General features: G+C 49.9%; 1 protein-coding gene across 4 annotated transcripts in view; it reads left to right on the top strand.

Moving 5' to 3' along the window:
• The window catches only part of Xylb (xylulokinase), a 36,761-nt gene continuing 17,678 nt past the window's right edge, over nt 1-19,083 (top strand). For 2 of the 4 annotated variants that reach the window (XM_075964178.1, XM_075964179.1), the window contains exons 1-9: nt 2-181; nt 1,321-1,403; nt 3,345-3,414; nt 6,531-6,611; nt 9,285-9,371; nt 9,821-9,949; nt 11,367-11,432; nt 13,932-14,004; nt 15,479-15,597. In XM_075964178.1, the coding sequence (XP_075820293.1) occupies nt 125-181; nt 1,321-1,403; nt 3,345-3,414; nt 6,531-6,611; nt 9,285-9,371; nt 9,821-9,949; nt 11,367-11,432; nt 13,932-14,004; nt 15,479-15,597 (765 nt within the window). In that variant the 5' untranslated portion in view covers nt 2-124. Of the gene's footprint in view, nt 182-1,320; nt 1,404-3,344; nt 3,415-6,530; nt 6,612-6,860; nt 6,905-9,284; nt 9,372-9,820; nt 9,950-11,366; nt 11,433-13,931; nt 14,005-15,478; nt 15,598-19,083 lie in introns of those variants that run through there. The other 2 variants (XM_075964180.1, XM_075964181.1) reach the window with 2 other exon arrangements.

Raw genomic sequence — 19,083 nt, 5'->3', positions numbered from 1 at the left:
CCCGCGGGGCGTGGCGAGAGGCAGGCCCTGTCGTCTCTGGGTGTCGGAGCGAGGCGGTAGTCTCGCCGCCGCTGGACACAGGAACGGACGGACGCACGGACCCGCCAAGGGAACCCCCAGGGCCATGACGGAGCGCGCCGGCCGCTGCTGCTGCCTGGGCTGGGACTTCAGCACGCAGCAGGTACGTGCGGGGCGCGGGGCGCGGAGTGGGAGCCTGGCGATGCCTGCCAGCCACACGCGCCCTCCCGGAAACCGCGGGTGCCTCCTCGCGGAACCCCGTGGACGTGCATCGGGGGTGGGGAAGTGACCCCAGGGGTCCACGCGGAGGAGGAGTCAGGGTTGCGGGTGGCAGGGACCCAGGACACCCGGCGAAAGCCGCAGAGCCCACAGGCTGGCGGCGGTGTGCGCGCATGCTAACCTAGATCCACTTCACAGCCAAGTACCTTTACTTTGTTTTTATTATTTTATTTCATATTTTGAGTCAAGGCCTCACTGTTTAGCTCTGGCTGGTCTGAACTCATTGTGGAGATCAGGCTGCTCTTGAACTCTTAGAGGTCCACCGGCCTTTGCCTCCTGAGTGCTGGGTTTAAAGGAGAGCGCCATCAGGACAGGCATCTTTGAAAAGTGAAATGGCATATTGTGTAAACGGACTTTGCCCGTCCTTGCCCCCGTACCCCCTGCCTCCTACCCCGGTGACCTCTCTTGGCTGGCAGGGTCCGTGATTCTAGGGCTGCTGGTCAGAGGTTGGTGTTTCCAGCAGATAGCTGGGTGGAATTAAAACCTGGCTGCCAAGCAGGCATGGGGCGCCCAGGGGGTTTCAACATGCATCCTTGGGGAATAAGCACCGCGGCTGTGGAGCCTCTCTACTCAGATGGGTGAAGAAGCAGAGCTTTTCCTGTTTCTGGGGGGAGCATCCCGTAGGACTCAGTCTCCTTACTCTATGAGACCTGTTTCCCCATCTTGCTTGGAAAGGCTTCATTAGGATGTCATGTGGTCATGACTGTGGTCATGGCTCTGGGGACAACCCCTGGAGACACGCCTCTTTGCCGGGTCTGAACCTGGTCTTCACTGCTTGGGGAATAGATTCTTGTAAACAGTGGGAGTTTCAGCTGGCTTTCCAATTCTTTAATTTTTTTCTTTTTCTTTTAAAAATTATTATTAGTATCATTATTATTATTACAGAATCTTGAACATGTGGCCCATGAAACTTCTGTTGCTGTGGTTACAATGCTGCTGAACCGTGACTGAAGTTAGGAGCCCCTTGGGTGGAAAGTAGAGGCTGAGAAAACCCTAGATACCATTTTCATAAATGTCTTCCAGGTAAAAATCGTTGCTGTTGATGCAGAGTTGAATGTCTTCTATGAGGACAGTGTGCATTTTGACAGAGACCTTCCTGAATTTGGGTATGTACCTGGTGTGCGTGAGTGGGTGGGTTGAGATCTCTAAATCATTTGTGCTATTAGCTATACTGTTCTGGCTTAACCCAGTGCCAGAGAGGAAGTCTATGTAGAGCTTGATCACCTTCTATTATTACTATTATTATTGTTATCATCATCATCATCATCTATGTATAGGCGTTTGCTTGCATTTATGTCTGTGCACCACATTCATGCTTGGGGCTCACAGAGGCCAGAAGACAACATCAGACGCCGGTAACTGGAGTTACAGATGATTGTGAGCCGCCATAAGGTGCTGGGAATCAAACCCAGGTCTTAACCCCTGAGCCATCTCTCCAGCCCCCAAGAATCTTTTCTTTCCATACAGAGAGTGACTTTTCCCCTCTTCTTTCCCAATTCAAGTCATTCACTCACTTAGACATTTGAGATGTGTTTTTGCTGGGCCACGTGCTGGGCGCTAAACTCTGATGGTTGTACTTGGCTATCTTCTGTAGCTAATGAGAGAGTACAACAGACTGGTGAAGTCAGAAAGAAAAATGTTCACAAAGCGAGGCTGTAGTGGTACACACCCTTGATCCCAGCAGAGAGGGCAGAGGCAGGCGGACTTTGTGAGTTGAGGCCAGCCTGGACTGGAGAGCTTAGTTCAAGGATGGTCAAGGCTGTTACACAAGAAACCCTGCCTCAAAACACAAAACAAAAAAGGTTCGCATGACCTCATGCTCTGGTCAGAGTCCAGGTTACATCTATGGTGGGCCTTCCTTTTTCTTTTTGTACTTGGCAAGAGGAAAGGGAAGGGATGCATATGTGTACATGTGTGTTGCATTTGAGTGAATCTTCTCTGCCTCTCCTTTTGTTGTTTTTCAGACAGGGTTTCTCTGTGTGTCCTTGGCTGCCCTGGAGCTCACTGCTTAGGCCTGGCTGGCCTTGAACTCACAGAGATCCGCCTGCCTCTGCCTCCCAAGTGCTGGGATTAAAGGTGTGCACCACCACCCGGCACCTCACCCCCTTTTTGAAACAGGGTCTCATGTACCTCACTGTGTAACTGAAGATAACCTTAAACCCTCCTGCTTCCTTCTCAGAGGCTGAGGTTACAGCCACCACATCTGGTTGTTGTTGTCATTGAGATAGAGACTCACTTTGTAGCCTAGGCTAGACCCCAGCTCATAGCCCTCCTGCCTCAGCCTCCTTGAGTGCAGGGATTACAGGAGCAGCAGCCAAGTGTGACACCACACTTGACTGCTCCTTTTGAAAACTTTGTTCATTTTTCTTTTTGTCCTGGGGATCCAGAGAAGGAGGCTCTGTACATATTAACAGTTGATGTCCCTCAGTCTCAACTAAAGTTCCTGGCTCAGCTGGGTGTGGTGGTACATACTTGCTTTCTCAGCAATCAGGGCTGATTCCCGGTCAGCCTGAGCTACGGTGTAAGACTCTGGGAGTGGGGGAAGCAACCAGTTTTCAGTCAATAGGCCCAACCCTGCCTTCTAGGCAAGGTTTTCTCTACGAGGTGTCTTCTAAGAAATGCTTTTGCAGGGCTAGAGAAACAGCTTAGCAGTTAAGAGCACTGGCTCGAGGACCTGGCTGCTCTTCCCGAGAACCTGGGTTCAATTCCCAGCACCCACACAGTAGCTCACAGCCTTCTGTGACTCCAGTTCTTATAGCCTGTTCTGACCTCCCAGGGCACGAGGCACACACGTGGTACACAGACATACGTGTAGGCAAAACATGTATATAGATAAAATGAGAATTGAAATTAAAATGAGTTGTTAGTTTCATATGAACAAAGACTCCAGGCCTTTACTTCACACCTTTCCCCAGCCAGAACATAGTGTCTGCGTGGCACTTATGGGAATAGTGTCCTCTCTCTGGCGGTCTCCTATCACCACGGGGCAGCTTCTCAGAGCTCAGCCTGCCCTGGAGCTCCGTCCCACATACCTCTTCTCCCTGCAGAACTCAGGGCGGTGTCCATGTACACAAGGACAGGCTGACGGTCACCTCTCCAGTCCTGATGTGGGTCCAGGTAAGCATAGGGAGGCTCCCTTCCTTCTCCCGTATCCAGCCTGTGTCACTGGTGGCCCCAAGGTGGCATCTCATGGGGGCGTCCTTTAGCTGGGATTAAAACAAGTTGCGTGGTTCCTGAGGCAGACCAGCCTTAGCTGTACTTATCTGCGAGGACTCTCGAGGGACTTGCAGGTATCAGAGCCACAAAGATTGTTCATAGCCCAGGGTGGTCTTGAACTCACTAGGTGGCCAAGGATGACCTTGAACTTCTGTTCCTCCTGTCTTTACTCCTTAAGTGTTGGGGTTATAGGTGTGTACCATCATGCCCAGCATGCAGTCCTGGAGCTTCTACCAAATGAGCTGTGTCCCCAACCCGTGCTGCCTCTAAAGGGACAGAGAGCTAGGCTTCCCAGTCTCTGCTGTCAGTCCAAGTATGGTCCCTGGTGTCTTAGTGTTTGTCCCCATGGCAGTGTCTTAAAGTCAACTAGTCAGGCTGAGATCAACCCCAAGCTAAACCTGCCTGTTTAGGACCATCCACCATGATCCACCTCTGGCCAGATGTGGTGACCTATGCAAGGATCTGTTCAACACAGACGTGATAGGGCCTGGATTGCCTCGTGACTGATGGTACCAAAGTCCTTTAACTTGAAAGCCGAAGGCAGCACTGTGTGTCTGCCGAAAGTTTTTCTGCATTTTCTCGTCCCTGTTGAACCATCTGTTTTGTCTGCCTGATCATGGGTCAGACACTGAAGAGTTAAGGATGGATTCTACCAGACAGGTTGGCTGAAAGGCACCCAGAAGACAGCCGGATCAGCGGTGGTAGTGGGAGGTCAGAGGCAAGGGTCAAGAGGTCCCAGACATTAGGTTAAGGGCTGTGTCAGTGTAGGTGGGAGCAGATCCGGGGTTGCATGTGGAGTCAGGGTGGTCACTGGGCTGTGGCAGCCTCTGGGGCTGGACTTATTTCAAGGTTTGCCAGTTCCTGCCCTCCTGTCTGAGGTTTAACAAGCGGCCTTGTAAGGGCCAGGAGTGACCTTAGTATGGAGCGGGGTTATTTCTCGGCCCTCAGAAGATATAGGCTGGGATGAGTCTCAGATTCCTGCCATGAAATGTTCATGCATCTGTCTGTCTGTCATCTTCCATGAAATAGATACATGTTGAGACAGGTTTTCATGTATTGCAGATTGGCCTCAAACACTGTGTAACTGAGGATGACCTTGAGCTTCCGATTCCCCCTGCCTCTATCTTCTGTATCTCTATCTCCACGCTGGGTTTTTTTGTGGTTTGGAGTTGGAACCCAGGGCTTTATGTATGGTAGGTGAGCGCTCTACCAATTAAACTGCATCCCAGCCCATCTGGCCATGAGGTCTTAGCAGTAAGACTCTGCTGGACACCATCATGTATCTCACCCACTTCTGGAAAAAGATTCCAGCCAGATCAAGAACATTAGATGGACACTTAACAGCACAACCACTGGCTGTCCTCAGTCCTGTGGCCTCGTGCTCCTGGGTACAGAGTCTGAACCTGCACCCTCCTGATGGCAACATCTGCCTCGCTTTGCTCTTCCATGTTGTCCTTGGGTAATTCAGGCGGTGAAGTAGAAGTATGAGCAAAAGGAAAACACAAATTGGAGCTGTTTGCTCTGGTTCTTCCCCTGTGTTTGGGAGGTGCCAAGTAGCGGCGGAAATCCTGAGGATTAACGGTTTATGATTTCATTTATTTAACATTTATGTGGCCAGAGTAGGCCTGGTGGTGCCTACCTGGAATCCCAGGACTTCAGAGGTGGAGGCAGAAAGATCAGGAGTTCAAGGTCATCGTTAGCTGTTGGGTGTTTAGCTTAACGGGAGGTCCCTGTGACCCTGTGGCTCCAGAAAAACCTTGATTGTTAAACACACTTAACATTGTCTTTCCAACGGGAAAGATGAAAAACCTGTTCTTCCTTCCAGAAACCTGAGAATTGGAAGTGATTGATAAGGTGGTGTTATCTGTTGGGCCAGGCTATATCAAGTTCCTACAACCAAGACAGGAAGTGGCTAATACCCCAGTGATCTCTATTAAGCTAGTACAGGTAGCCTATCTCTAGAAGTGCTCTTTTTGGAAGAAATTACGTGTACCCTGAGTTGAGTCTCAATGTGATTATGCTTCCTTGTGCACCAAGGGTTGTATTACACCCGGAAACTTTTTTTCCAAATTACGCTGTGCTTAAATACATTGGGAATACACCGCTTCTTGTTAGTCTCCCCAAAGTTTGATCCAGGTTGATCAAGGCTATCTGCACTGGCTTTTGCTTTCTTTTGTTTTGAGATTGGATTTCTCTATATGTCTGGCCACCATGCTGGCTTAGAACTCAGAGATCCACCTGCCTCTACCTCCCTAGTGCTGGGATTAAAGGTGTGCACCACCACCACCCAGCTCAGGTTTTCATTCTTGTCTTTGTGAGTGGTTTGCTTCCCTTCCTGGACACCTGCAGGGACCCCCCTCCACTTAGCTGCATAGTGAGTTGGAGGCCAGCCTGGATTACATGAGACCCTCTCTCAAAAAAACAAAAATAGGCTGGAGAGATGACTCAGAGGTTAAGAATGCTGGCTGTTCTTCCAGAGGACCTGAATTTAGCAGCCAGTACCCAAGTCAGACAACTCACAATCACCTGTACCTCCAGCTTCAGGGGATCTCATGACCTCTTCTGGCCTCCTCAGGCACCTGCACACATGGGACACACACACAGACACATATATACACACAAATACAAATAAATCTGGGGTTTTTGTTGTTGTTTTCTGTTGGATTTTCAAGACAGGGTTTCTCTGTCTAACAGCCCTGACTGTTAGAACTCACTTTGTAGACCAGGCTGGCCTCGAACTCACAGAGATCCTCCTCCTGAGTGCTAGGATTAAAGGCGTGTGCTTCAATGTCTGGAAAAAATAAGTGCTTAAAACAGACAAACAAAAATACTGTGTTTAGCCAAGTTGACCCTTTTATGTGACTGATGCGGCTTGTTTAATGAACTCTCCTGACACAGATGTTACACTGATGATTCCACCCCCTCGGCAGAGCTTTCCGCGTTTCTGTGCTGAGGTTTGTGGTCTAGAGGACTCAGTGGTTCTGTTGAGTCATGGTGGATTTTGTTCTTCTTCTCAGGCTCTGGACCTGATCCTGGAGAAGATGAAGGCTTCGGGCTTTGACTTCTCTCAAGTTGTAGCCTTATCTGGAGCAGGCCAGGTTTGTCCACAGCAGCCACACCGGCCCTGGGAACTTGGCTATCTCAGCAGTGGGTGGGGGCTGAGCTCATGGCTTCCTGTGGGGTGCGCATTTCTTTCTTTCTCTTCTCTTCCCTCCTTTCCTTCCTTCTCCCCTCCCTCCCTTCCTTCCTTGCCTCCCTCCCTCCCTTTCTTTCTTTTTCCTTTTAGATTTTCAAGACAGGGTTTCTCTGTGTAGCCCTGACTGTCCTGGAACTCGCTCTGTAGACGAGGCTGTCCTGGAACTTGGCTCTGTAGACCAGGCTAGCCTCAAATGTGAGTACGCATGTTTTGGTAGTGACAGTACCTCCAGCTCTCTCACCTTAGGGCTCTATAACTGGTCTCCTTGCTAAAGGATCTGAGATGCTCCTACTTGATATAAATAGGACATTTAGGTGGGTGTGGTGGTGTAGGACTGTAATCCCAGCTAATTGCAAGGCTGAGGCAGAAGGATTGCAAGTTCAAGGCCTACCTGCACTACAGAGTAAGTTTGAGGCTATCCTGGGCAAGTTAATGAGATGCTCTCTCAAAATCAGTTAAACAGAGGGCTAGGGCTATAAGTCAGTGATGGAATACTTTCCTAGCAGGCATGAGGCCCGATGTTCACTCTTCAGTACTCAATAAACAGTAGTGAAATAGGGCAGTTGATAGGGGAGCTATGTACAGGCCCCATAAGGGATGGAAGGTGCATTAGATGTGGGTTTGTTATGGCCGTTTAGTGGCACTAAAATGGCTTTCTAGTTCTTGGAAGGAAAAACAATAAGAAGTGATAGTAGCAATGTGTTTATTTCTAGGTGTGTGTGTGTGTGTGTGTGTGTGTAGGTTTGTTCACATAAGTGCAGGTGCCTTAAGAGGCCAGAAGAGGATGTTGGTTCCCCTGAAGCTGGAATCACAAGCTATTGTGAGCCCCGCTGCTGTGGGCATTGAGAACCAAACTTGAGTCCTCTGCCAAAGCAACCAGCTCCGTTAACCGCTGAGCCATCTCTCCACCCTGAGAGTATTTTCAGTAGAGAGCTGTAGTATCCTGTTGTCGAGAGCATCAGGTAGTGAGGGAGTGCCAAACCCTGTGCTCAGTCCTCGAGTTCTCTAGTCCCAGTGGAGATTCTGAGCTGGTGGTGGTGCTGCCAACCAGAAGAGGAGCTCTGGGCATGCCCAGCTCTGCCTCACAGAAGCCTGACCCAAGTCATCACCCAGGCTTCCGGGCCTCCACATCCTTTTCTGGCAGAGGGTCACTGTGACTGTTAAATACGTAGAACAGTGCCTGGAACATAACACACTTTCTTACATTTTAGCTACTCTTTTTTTAAAATGAAAAAGCTATTTAAAGTATGTGTGCATTCATGACATTATGCCAGAGCAAATGGGTGGAGGTCTCAGGACAGCTTCTGCGAGTTGGTTCTTTTCTTCTACCATGTGGACACTAGGGGTTAAACTCAGGTTGTCAGGCTTGGCAGCAGGTGCCCAGCTCTCTCTCCAGCTTTTTCTCTTAGCCTGGAGTTCCCTCCTGTCTTTCCTGTCCATGCTCCCAATCTGTACACCCACTGGCTGGGTTCTCTGTGTTCTCATCACTGTGGCTTCACAGGGTTGTGTGTGAGAGGGTGCATAGATGCACGTCTGTTCATGTGGGTGGTCAGAGAACAGGGTCTCTCATTGTTCTAGAGCTCAACGAGTAGGTTAGGCTGACTGACTGGCCAGTGAGCCCCAGGAATCTGCCTATTCCCACACCCCCAGGACTGGATTATAAGCACACACCGTGCTCAGATTATTGTTATTTTCTTTTTTAAAATTTATTTATTTTTATTTTATAGTTATTTTGCTTTCATGCATGTTTATGTGAGGGTGTCAGATCTTGGAGTTGTTATAGACAGTTGTTAGATGCCATGTGGTGCTGGGAATTGAACCGGGGTCCTCTGGAAGAGCAGTCAGTGCTCTTAACCACTGAGCCATCTCTCCATTCCCCCCAGGTTATTTTACTTATTTATTTAGGATTTTCAAGACAGGGTTCTTCTGTATAACATCCCTGGCTGTCCTGGAACTCGCTCTCTAGACCAGGCTGACCTCAGTCAAACTCACAAAGATCCACCTGTCTCTGTCTCCTGGGTGCTGGGATTAAAGGTGTGTTCCTCCACCGTCCGGCTCCAGGTTATTTTTTAAATGTGGGACCAAACGTAGGCCCTCATGCTTGCGAGACTAGCACTGTGATGATTAAGCCATCTCCTGAGCCCGCTATGGAGTTTTGTAATTGCATTTTTGCGTCCTTCCCTCACTCAATTTCATTGTCCTGGACATCAGGGTCTGTAATAACCTATGAACTCATGTCTGGCATGGTCTTGCTGCCCAGTATGTTTGTTAGGTAAATAAATGGCATGAGACGATATTTGAAAAATTATTACAGTTTGACGAAAGATACCAAGATACAGACTGATGATTCTAGAACCCTTCCCGCAAGCTTTGAGGTGATGTGAAGGAGTTCCTTCTCATTTTATGATAGTGGAAACCTCGTGTCGAAGGCACTGAGCTATGTGACAAAGAGATAGATAGTCCTGGAGACTTTCATTTCTGTGTTTCTTTTTGGCCTGAGGCCTGGCTCTGCGTCTGCAAGAGGCTGTGGCTCCAGGCGTGATACATGAACGTGTGCTTGTGTTCCCCTCGACAGCAACACGGGAGCGTTTACTGGAAGACTGGAGCCAGCCTGGCGCTATCGAGCCTGTCACCAGCTCTCCCGTTACACCGGCAGCTGCAGGTGACGATGCTGTGAATCTAATAGACCAGCAATCTGGGACATCTCTGCACCATCATGAGTGGAGGTGGAATATGGTCTGCCTCGTCCCCAAGCTGACGTCTCCTTGGCGTCGCCCAGAGGTTCAGATGGCCTCTCATTAATGAGTCCCTTCCTTCGCGGAGTAGCGGTGGGCCCTTGCTGATGCCGGGAGGCGAGGTCTCCAGTTTCCCTTCTCCTCCTGTTCCCAAAGCCCCAGCTGACCTGCGCTCTGGTGCCACTGTTGCCCTCTGCCCGTCTCCTGCAGCCTGGTTTGCCCTGGCACCTTTAACAGAGATCATCCAGCCTTGGGCTTCCTTGAGAGACCTCGCTGGTCCTGCAGAAGACTTGTCCCCAGGGTCTTCAGTGTGACTGCCAGCCCCAGGGTTGTCTAGTGGGAGAAGGGAAACCCGAACCTCCCCTGCTCTTTCCAGGCCTGCTTCTCCATCAGCGACTGCCCAATATGGATGGACTCCAGTACTGCAGCCCAGTGCCGCCAGCTGGAGGCTGCCATGGGCGGAGCCCGGGCTCTCAGCTGCCTCACAGGGTCTCGGGCCTATGAGGTAGGTAACACCCATGCCAGGATGGGGAGTAAGGCTCTGGGAGGGTGTAGTGGGCACCCAGCCTCCCAGATGTGCAGGGACCGTCTGAACTGATGCTAGTGTGGGTCCTGAAGCCAGGCTTCGTGCTGGCCCTGGGGTCTTTTTGGTTTTAAAGACAGGGTTTCTCTGTGTAGCGTTGGAGCCTGTCCTGGCACTTACTCTGTAGACCAGGCTGGCCTCGAACTCGCAGAGATCCGCCCGCCTCTGCCTCCCAAGTGCTAGGATTAAAGACATGCGCCACCAATGTCCAGCTTGGCCCTGGGTTCTAATCCAGGCTGCCCTGTCTCATTTAGTAGGCAATGGCATTTCCTTTTATGTAGTCCCTGGCCAGAGCTGGGGTATGGACATGACTGCACCCCTACTGGAACTACTGTGTAGGGGGAGGAGTGGCTGCCTCAGACTCGTGGTCTATGATCTCGCGATAGCAAGCAGAACATAGTCTATTTGAGGTGCTTTTGAGGTTGAAAGAAGTTAGAGCCCAGCAGACATAACTCAAGGGGCCCCAAAGGCTTCAGCCCCAGCCCCAGAGTTTGTTGTGATTGGGTATCTAGGGTCACATGACTATGGCTTAAGTAGGTGATGGAGGTCTAGAGATTGCTCTGGATTTGCAGAGGTTCGGTTCCCAGGGCACCAGGTGACTAGCACCTGCGTGTAACCCCAGCTCCAGGGTGTTGGACACTCACTCTGGCCTTCTCGGGCATCTCCATGGACAGTCACACACACAGACATGTCCATTTTATTTATGTGAGGAAGCCACACATTTACCTCCCTCATAAGCAAAGTGAAAATAAAGACAAAACATTTTAAGTCTAGTTAGACCACTAACAGTACGGTTTCCACAAGGAGACTATCTGAGTCCCCACCTCTGGTCTCATGAAGCTGGGAAGCAGGCTCTGTGATTAACAGTTCAGTTCCCAGCCCCGACATGGCAGTTCATTCGTTCTAGCTAGCTCCAGGGCGATCTAATGCTTTTCGGAACTCTGTAGGTTCCTGCACACACATGACGCACAGACACACACTCAGGCATTGGCCCATACACATTAATTACATAAATAAATATATTTTAAGGACATTTCCAGTAAGGGCCAGTCACAGAACTGACTGACACAGGAGACGCTCTCCCAGGAAGTCAAGGCTACTGCCTTGTCTGTGGATGCAGAAGGATTGCTGACTGCCCCAGAGCTCGTTACTAAGAACATTTTCAGAACTCAAAGGCCCAAATACACCGTCTTCCGTGTTTGGCTGGTAGCAAGCATGTCTGGATCTGTGGGTTTTTCAAAGTTATTGGTACTCTACACCACATCCAGATGGTGCTATGTTAACTGCACTTTGAGATTATTCTGTGTAGGGTAAGAATCTGTGCTCTTTTTCTCCCCAGCGCTTTACAGGCAACCAGATAGCAAAGCTCTTCCAGCAAAACCCCGAGGCCTACTCGCACTCTGAGGTCGGTGAGCCTTCGTGTTCCATCAAAGTCACACTTATATCCTGTTGTTCACACGCGTCTCAGCGCAGACACACCTCGTATACATTGGCTAAGGCCTTTGCTGAGCAGGTGTAAGTGATTCAGAGCGGGGCTGTTGAGATGGCCGGAGGGTTCAGGGACTTGCCTCAAAGCCTGACTGCCTGAGCTCAATCCCCACGACCTACAGGGTCTTTTCTAACTGTAGATGCGCAGAGGGCACTGTACCACAGTTGTCTGCGGCAGTTGGTACAGGAGCCCAGGAGCCAGAGGCTGCACCACAAGGCCTTGGTGTGCTCCAGGCTCTCCTGTCCAGATTTATATAAACATTCCGGATGATGTTTTCATGATGATAAAATTGCTTAGGACGTTCTTCCTTTGTCCTTCCCTCCTTTCTTTCCTTTCCTAAATTTATTATTTTATTAAAAGAAAATAAAATCATCCCATTTATTTAGTTGTGTGTCTGGGTGTGTGTGTGGAGGTCAGAGGACAATTTATGGGAGCTGGTTCTCTCCTTCTACCACATGGGGCCCAGAGATGGAACTCAAATTTTCAGGCTTGGTAGCAAGTCCCCTAACCTACTGGGCCTTCTTGCTGGCCATCCTTCCTTATTTTTTCTTTATTTGTCTTTTCGGCAGCAGGATTTAACTATGTATTACAGGCTAGCCTGGAACGTGTGATCCTCCTGCCTCAGATTCCTGAGTGCTGGAGTTACAGGTGTGCCCCTCTGTGCTGGGCTCCTTGTTGGAGTTCACTCTCTTCTTCGTGTGACAGATAGCTGATAGAAGCAGCTCGAGGAGAAAGTGTTGACTCTGGCCCACTTGTCGAGGGCACAAATCCATCACGTCAGGGCAGCTGAAGCCTCAGGAGCTTGAGGCCATGGGTCACACTGTGTCTCTAGTCAGAAAGCAGAGAGAAGGATGGAGAGGTGGCTCAGGAGTTGGAAACACTGGCTGTTTTTGCAGAGGACCTGGGGTTAGTTCCCAGCACCCACATGGCAGCTTCCCGCCATCTGTCACTCCAGTTCCAGGGCTTGGACATCCTCTTCCGGCCTCTGTGAGCACCAGGCACACATATGCTGTGTGGTGCCAGCATAGATGCCTGCAGACAAAGGCTCGGATACATAAGATAAAGGATACATAAGATAAGGAACCCTAAAGGAAGCGGAGCGAGATGAATGTCGATGCCCAGATCACCTTTTCCTCTCTGCTCAGTCCAGAGCTCCAGCTCAGGGGCGGTGCTGCTGGTACCTGGAGTGGTCACGTGGGTCAGTCACGATCATCAGGGACCATCCTGAAGCCTGGCTTCCACAACCAACTACATACTGTGCTTTTGTACAAGTCTGGCAAACTCATAAGAGTTATAAACATTCATTCTTTTTACTTTTTTTTTTCTTCCGAGACAGGGTTTCTCTGTAGCTTTGGAGCCTGTCCTGGCACTAGCTCTTGTAGACCAAGCTGGCCTCAAACTCAAAGAGATCCGCCTGCCTCTGCCTCCCGAGTGCTGGGATTAAAGGCGTGCGCCACCACCGCCGGCTCATTCTTTTTACTTATTTACTTTCTTTTGAGTGTGGTTTCTGGGACAGGGTTTTGCTTTGAACTCACTGTATAGACCAGGTTGCCTTCAAAGCCCTGCCTCTCCCTCTAGTGCTAAGAACACAGGACGATACCACTATACCTGGCTGCAGTTTATATTACTTAATGATTCCAGCTTCCAGATTACTCTGCAGCGTTAGCCACTGAGGAATGAAAACCCTCCTGAAGGTGTAGGTGTGGATCAAGGCATTTGTCCCAATGGGGACTAGAGGTGCTGGCTCCCTCTCTAAAGATTCTGAGGCTCATGCTTACAGTTCATCGGTGATTCTTTTGGGGACGTGACCGGGTGTTGGAGTTTCTTGGTGGGTGGGGTGTCATTTTGTCTTTAAACTTGTGGTAGTCTTGAGAATCTTGCCTCATTCTGTGTTCTGTGGCCACACATCCACTTCTCTGTGACCAAATGCCAAAGACATGGAAGTGGAGTGAGGAATTGAGGGTGTACGAATGGATTCCAGGTGGAAAACTAGCCTCCCTACCTGGGACATGTTCACAGGGCTCTGACTTTTGTTGTTATCAATCATGATAGTTTTGTGGCCTGAATGGATACTTAGTCTTTATCACTCCCTGCTGAAGTTTCAGCTTCCGTTCCTCCTCCTCCTCCTCCTCCTCCTCCTCCTCCTCCTCCTCCTCCTCCTCCTCCTCCTCCTCCTCCTCCTCCTCCTCCTCCTCCTTCTTCTTCTTCTCTCTCTCTCTCTGTCTGTCTCTCTCTCTCTCTGTCTCTCTCTCTGTCTGTCTCTCTCTCTCTCTGTCTCTCTCTCTCTCTCTGTCTCTCTCTTTCTCTCTCTCTCTCTCTCTGTGTGTGTGTACACGGACGCATGCACAGAAAGCGTACTGTAGCTTAGGGTGTGTGGAAGGGAGTCCTTTCTCACCCTGCTCCCTTCTCTTCCAGAGGATTTCCTTGGTCAGTAGTTTTGCTGCTTCGCTGTTCCTGGGTGGGTACTCGCCCATCGACTACAGTGATGGTAAGCTTCAGCCCATGTAAAGATGCTGTTCACATGCAGGGCGGCCATGGGCACTGCACACGCCTCATCCAGCCTGGATGGATGCCAGTCAGGCGGCTGTCTTATCATTCCAAGAAGGAAGGAGTATTAGTTATCTTCTGGTGTATAACAAGTGTCCCCATCACTTACTGGCTTAAGATGGCAAATGTTTAAGTTCTCCCTTGTTACCTGAGGGTCCCTTAGTCCGGAATGTAGCAGTAGCTGGACTAGTTGGTCCTAGTTCAAGATCACTCCCATTGTTGGCAAATTGGCAGCCAGGGCTGCAGGCATCTGAAGGCTTCACTGGAGCTGCGGGATCTGCTTCAGAATCTTGTACAAGACCTTTGGCAGGAGGCTTCTAAAGTCCCTCTGTAAGGTAGTTGATGACAGGAAGGGAGGGGGCAATGAGAGAGGGGCCTGTAGGGAGTGAGAGAGGGTCCTGTAGGGAGGGAGGGGGGGCAATGAGAGAGGGGCCTGCAGGGAGGGAGGGAGGGAGAGGGCAATGAGAGAGGGGCCTGCAGGGAGGGAGAGAGGGAGGGAGGGGGCAATGAGAGAGGGGCCTGCAGGGAGGGGGCAATGAGAGAGGGGCTTGCAGGGAGGAAGGGGGCAATGAGAGAGGGGCCTGCAAGGAGGGAGGGAGGGGGGCAATGAGAGAGGGGCTTGCAGGGAGGGAGAGAGGGAGGGAGGGGGCAATGAGAGAGGGGCCTGCAGGGAGGGAGAGAGGGAGGGAGGGGGCCTCAGAACAGCAGATTTTCAGGCTTCCATGTGACAAGTGTCTGCGGAGAGTATTTGGAGGAGGTAGAGACATGGTATATTTACATGGACCCTGCTGCCTCCTGGCTTTGGGTCGAAGGGGGTCAAAGTGTGTTGCCTTCCTTCGGCGATTAAATCGGTCCAGCCACAGGGCTGGAGAGATGGCTCAGAGCTCCTGTAGAGGCCCTGGGCTCCGTTCCCAGCACTCATGACAGCTTACAACCATCTGTGACTCCAGTTTCAGGAGCATATGACATTTTTTCTGCCTTCCACTGGCACTGCAAATGTGTGTGCACAGGCATACATGCAGGCAAACATTCATACACAAGTAAATAAATCTTAAAAAGCAAAAACAAAGAAAGAGACCCGGCCATACATTTACACTAGACAACTAGCTCTCTCTGCCAGTTTCACCACCTCCGCCAATGCCCCAGCCTCCAGATGTTTTGTTTTTGTTTGTTTGTTTGATTTTGAGACAGGGTTTCTCTGTAGCTTTGGTGCCTGTCCTGGAACTAGCTCTTGTAGACCAGGCTGGCCTCGAACTCACAAGAGATCTGCCTGCCTCTGTCTTCCAAGTGCTGGGATTAAAGGCGTGCACCACCACCACCACACACACACACACACACACACACACACACACACACACACGGCTCTCCAGATGTTTTTATTTTTATTTCTTTTTCCTTCTTCCGTCCTTGCTTAGGTTCTGGAATGAATTTGTTGAAGATCCAGGAAAAAGTCTGGTCCCAAGCTTGCCTTGGTGCCTGTGCCCCCCGTTTGGAGGAGAAACTCGGCTCACCAGTCCCTTCGTGCTCAGTTGTGGTAAATCCTCTTTTCAGTGATGGTGCCTGCGGGGTACTGGCACTCTGGTGGAGCCTAGGAGGGTGTGCACATCCATGCACATCCATCCATACACACACACATACACACACACACACACACACACACACACACATGTGCATGCACACACACTTTACTTAAACCTAAAATCAACATTTGACATTAGTCAGAATATCTGACTATCTGGATTAGGGACTTGTCCACAGCAGAGCTAGATTTCCAAACACACCTAGGGGTAAAAGTGCACCGTGCTGAGGTTCTGGGCACTGGCATGGAAGAGGGCAGCGGGCAGGCTCTGGGAAACAGAAGCGCTAAGGACCTGATAGACCACAGGCGCTGACATCACACTGACCTAGACTAAACCCCGGCTCTGCTCAGGCCTGCCTGCTTATGGTTCACTGTTGGTTTTGCTTTGTTTTGTTTGGAGGCAGGGTCTCTATAGAGGCCTTGATGGCCTGGAACCAGGCTGGCCTAGAGTGCGCAGAGACCCACCTGCCTCTGCCCCCCAGTGCTGAGGTTGAAGATGTGTGCCACCGTACCTAGCCCAGCCTGCTTCTGTTTAATCAGTGTCCCGCTTCCTCATCTGGGAATAATCCTGTCTCTCTTACAAGGCTCCTGTGCATGTGAGATGAGACGTAGTGTATTTGGATGGTGGTTGGACACACTAGTAAGTTAAGGGCACTTGACCACGAGTATAGTGCCTCCCATTTGGAGTGGATATGGACTGAACACCCAAGTGTGATCCGGTTGGCCAGCCCTGTTCTTGCCTATACAGAGGAGACATGAGAGTAAAGAGGGTCCATGGTGTCTTTTGATACACATGACACACATATGAAGCCAGAACAATAAAAAAGAATCCCGTATGGGACAGATGGCTGATAGTGAAGGAAGGAGGAGCCTTGGGTCACCGTCATGGGCCACCAGGAAGATGGGCTGTTGCCACGCTCAGGCATAGCCACTGTTTTCCCGTAAGATTCTCACTGACTTGTTACCGTGGGCAGAACACCAAACCACTGTTCCCCAGGTATTCTGTGAAGCCAGTACACAGAGCTGAAGGGAGAGAAATCCTGCCCAGAGAAGCCTACAGTGCAAGACCCAAAGGCGTGGATGCCGCAAGCCAGAAAGACAGAAAAGGCAAACAGATAACTGACAGCTTCTGTTTGAAACAGCACAGAAGGCCAGACAGTGGTGCGGACATAAAAAATTACCAAGGCATAAACCAAGGGAGAATTAATTAAAACACAGAGGCCCAGTGTCCTCATAGGATCCCGCTGCTGAAAGACCATGGGAGTTCAGACTGCAGCCAGCGGGAGTTAGCTCTTGTCCCATTGTGTGGGGTCCCCATCAAGGTGGACAGGCGGATACCAAGTTACCTTGCTGAGCAACGAATGTTACAGCATACATTGTTTTATTTGAGACTGGGGCATTTGTAACATGCCATGTTCGTTAAGAATTAGGCTTTCATTGGGCCTTAATGGAAGCAGAGACAGGTGGATCCAAGGCCAACCTGGTCTACAGAGCTAGTTCCAAGACAGCCAGGACAGCCAGGGTTACACAGAGAAACCTGTCTCAAAAAAAAAAAGTAGGATTCAAGCATGGGTGGTGGCCTAGGCCTTTGATCCTAGCACCGAAGGGTGGAAGCAGGTGGATCCAGACCAGCCTGGTCTACATAGCAAGTGCCAGAACAGCCAGAGCCACACAGGGAGACCCTGTCTCCAAAAACAAACAACCAGGAAGTTAGGCTTCAGTTGTATATAAGATATCATGGCTCACGATGGGTCAAGCCCCGAGTAAGTGGATGTGGCCTGATTGTTGAAGTGTGGAAATTTCGCTTTTATTTTTGTTTTTTGTCTGTACACTGAACCCCTGGAATGCTACTGCGATCCGTGGCCTTTTGTTTTATGTGAAATGGAGACCAAGTCTTTGTCTAAGGCTTTGCTCTCCCTACACCAAGAATGCATCTAAGGGAGTCATTTTCAGAGGTGAGTGCTGGAGGAATCGGAAAGAACCAGTTCTGAAGAATGCATTTTTTACTAACAAACCGTGCATCAAAAGTCATGGTGGCTTCATGCAGGCGTCACCCCTGCTGGAGCCATACTTTCTGTATTGGACGTCCCTGACTCCTGTGTCCTATGAGTGTGTAGGGCAGCCATATCAAAGAGGCATGGGAACCAGTGGGTGAGTGACTGCCTCTGACTTGTACCCAGAGAGACCATCCACAGGACCAATCCCAGCTTCCAGAGATTCCTCTGTGGCTTCAGCCTCTGTGGCCTTTGGGGTGCCCAATGGGACAGTGGACTCTTGATTTCTCGAGTCTCCTAGGTCACTCCTCCAAGGTAACCTGCTTGCAGGCCCATCACTCCCTGGCTTCTGAGGCAACCCAGGTCAAGATGTTTCTTTTCCCAGGGGATGGCTTGTTGTGATGGAAACAAACATGGCTGGAACCAAGATGTCTTCCCCTACACTGGGGGAAAATTCTTTAAAAACGTGTTTCTTGCCAGGTGGTGATGGTGCACACCTTTAATCCCAGCACTCGGGAGGGAGAGGCAGGCAGATCTCTGTGAGTTTGAGGCCAGTCTGGTCTATGAAGTACATTCCAGTACAGCCAGGGCTACACAGAGAAACCCTGTCTCAAAAAACAAAACAAAAGAAAAAAAATATTGTTTCTTTGAGGCAATCTTATTTTGTAGCCCATGCTGACCTAATGCTGTGTAGTCCAGACTGGTCTTGAATTTATGACCATCCTCCTGTCTCAGCTTCCTAGGTGTTGGGATTATAGGCATTAACCACCATGCCCTGCCTTTTCTAACTTTTTTCTATATAATATTTATCTCTTTGGGAAGAGATGATCTCTGCTCTTGTTTTAAAGGAGTCCCCTACCATAAATTGCTAATTTTTGGTTAATTTTCTTTAGTTTTATTATTATTATTAATTTTTGAGACAGGACCTCTGGAATCCCAGGCTGGCCCAGAACTTGCTGTGTAGCCCAGGCTGGCCTTAACCTTTTCTGAGAGCTAAGATTACATGTACAGCACTATGTCTGTCTTAAAATTTTTTTAAGATTAATTTATTTTGCGTGTGAGAGTGGTTGTCTATATGTATGTGCATTCACCATGTGCATGCAGTACCCACAGAGTCAGAAGATTCCCTGAAACTGGAGTTATGAGCGGTTGTGAGTCACCATGGGGTGCTGGGAACGGAACCCAGGTCCTCTGCTGTAGCACTAAGTGCTTTTAACCGCTGAGCCATCTCTCCAGCCCCCTTGCCATGCCTGGTTTTACAGGGTGCTGGGGTTCAAATCCAGTGTTTTATGCAGGCTAGTTGAGCATTCTGACAGATGAACTACACCCTTAATCTACCCCCTTTTTCTTAAGACAGTCTCATGTGGTCCAGGTTGGCCTTGAGTATGCTATCTAGTTCAGGCTTGCCTTGAACTTGCTTTGTAGCCCAGGCTAACCCTGAGGTTAT

Source organism: Microtus pennsylvanicus, chromosome 3, assembly GCF_037038515.1.
Source record: "Microtus pennsylvanicus isolate mMicPen1 chromosome 3, mMicPen1.hap1, whole genome shotgun sequence".
NCBI lineage: Eukaryota > Metazoa > Chordata > Mammalia > Rodentia > Cricetidae > Microtus > Microtus pennsylvanicus.
The sequence above is the reverse complement of the archived record's forward strand: the minus strand, read 5'-3'. Positions and strand labels throughout refer to the sequence as shown.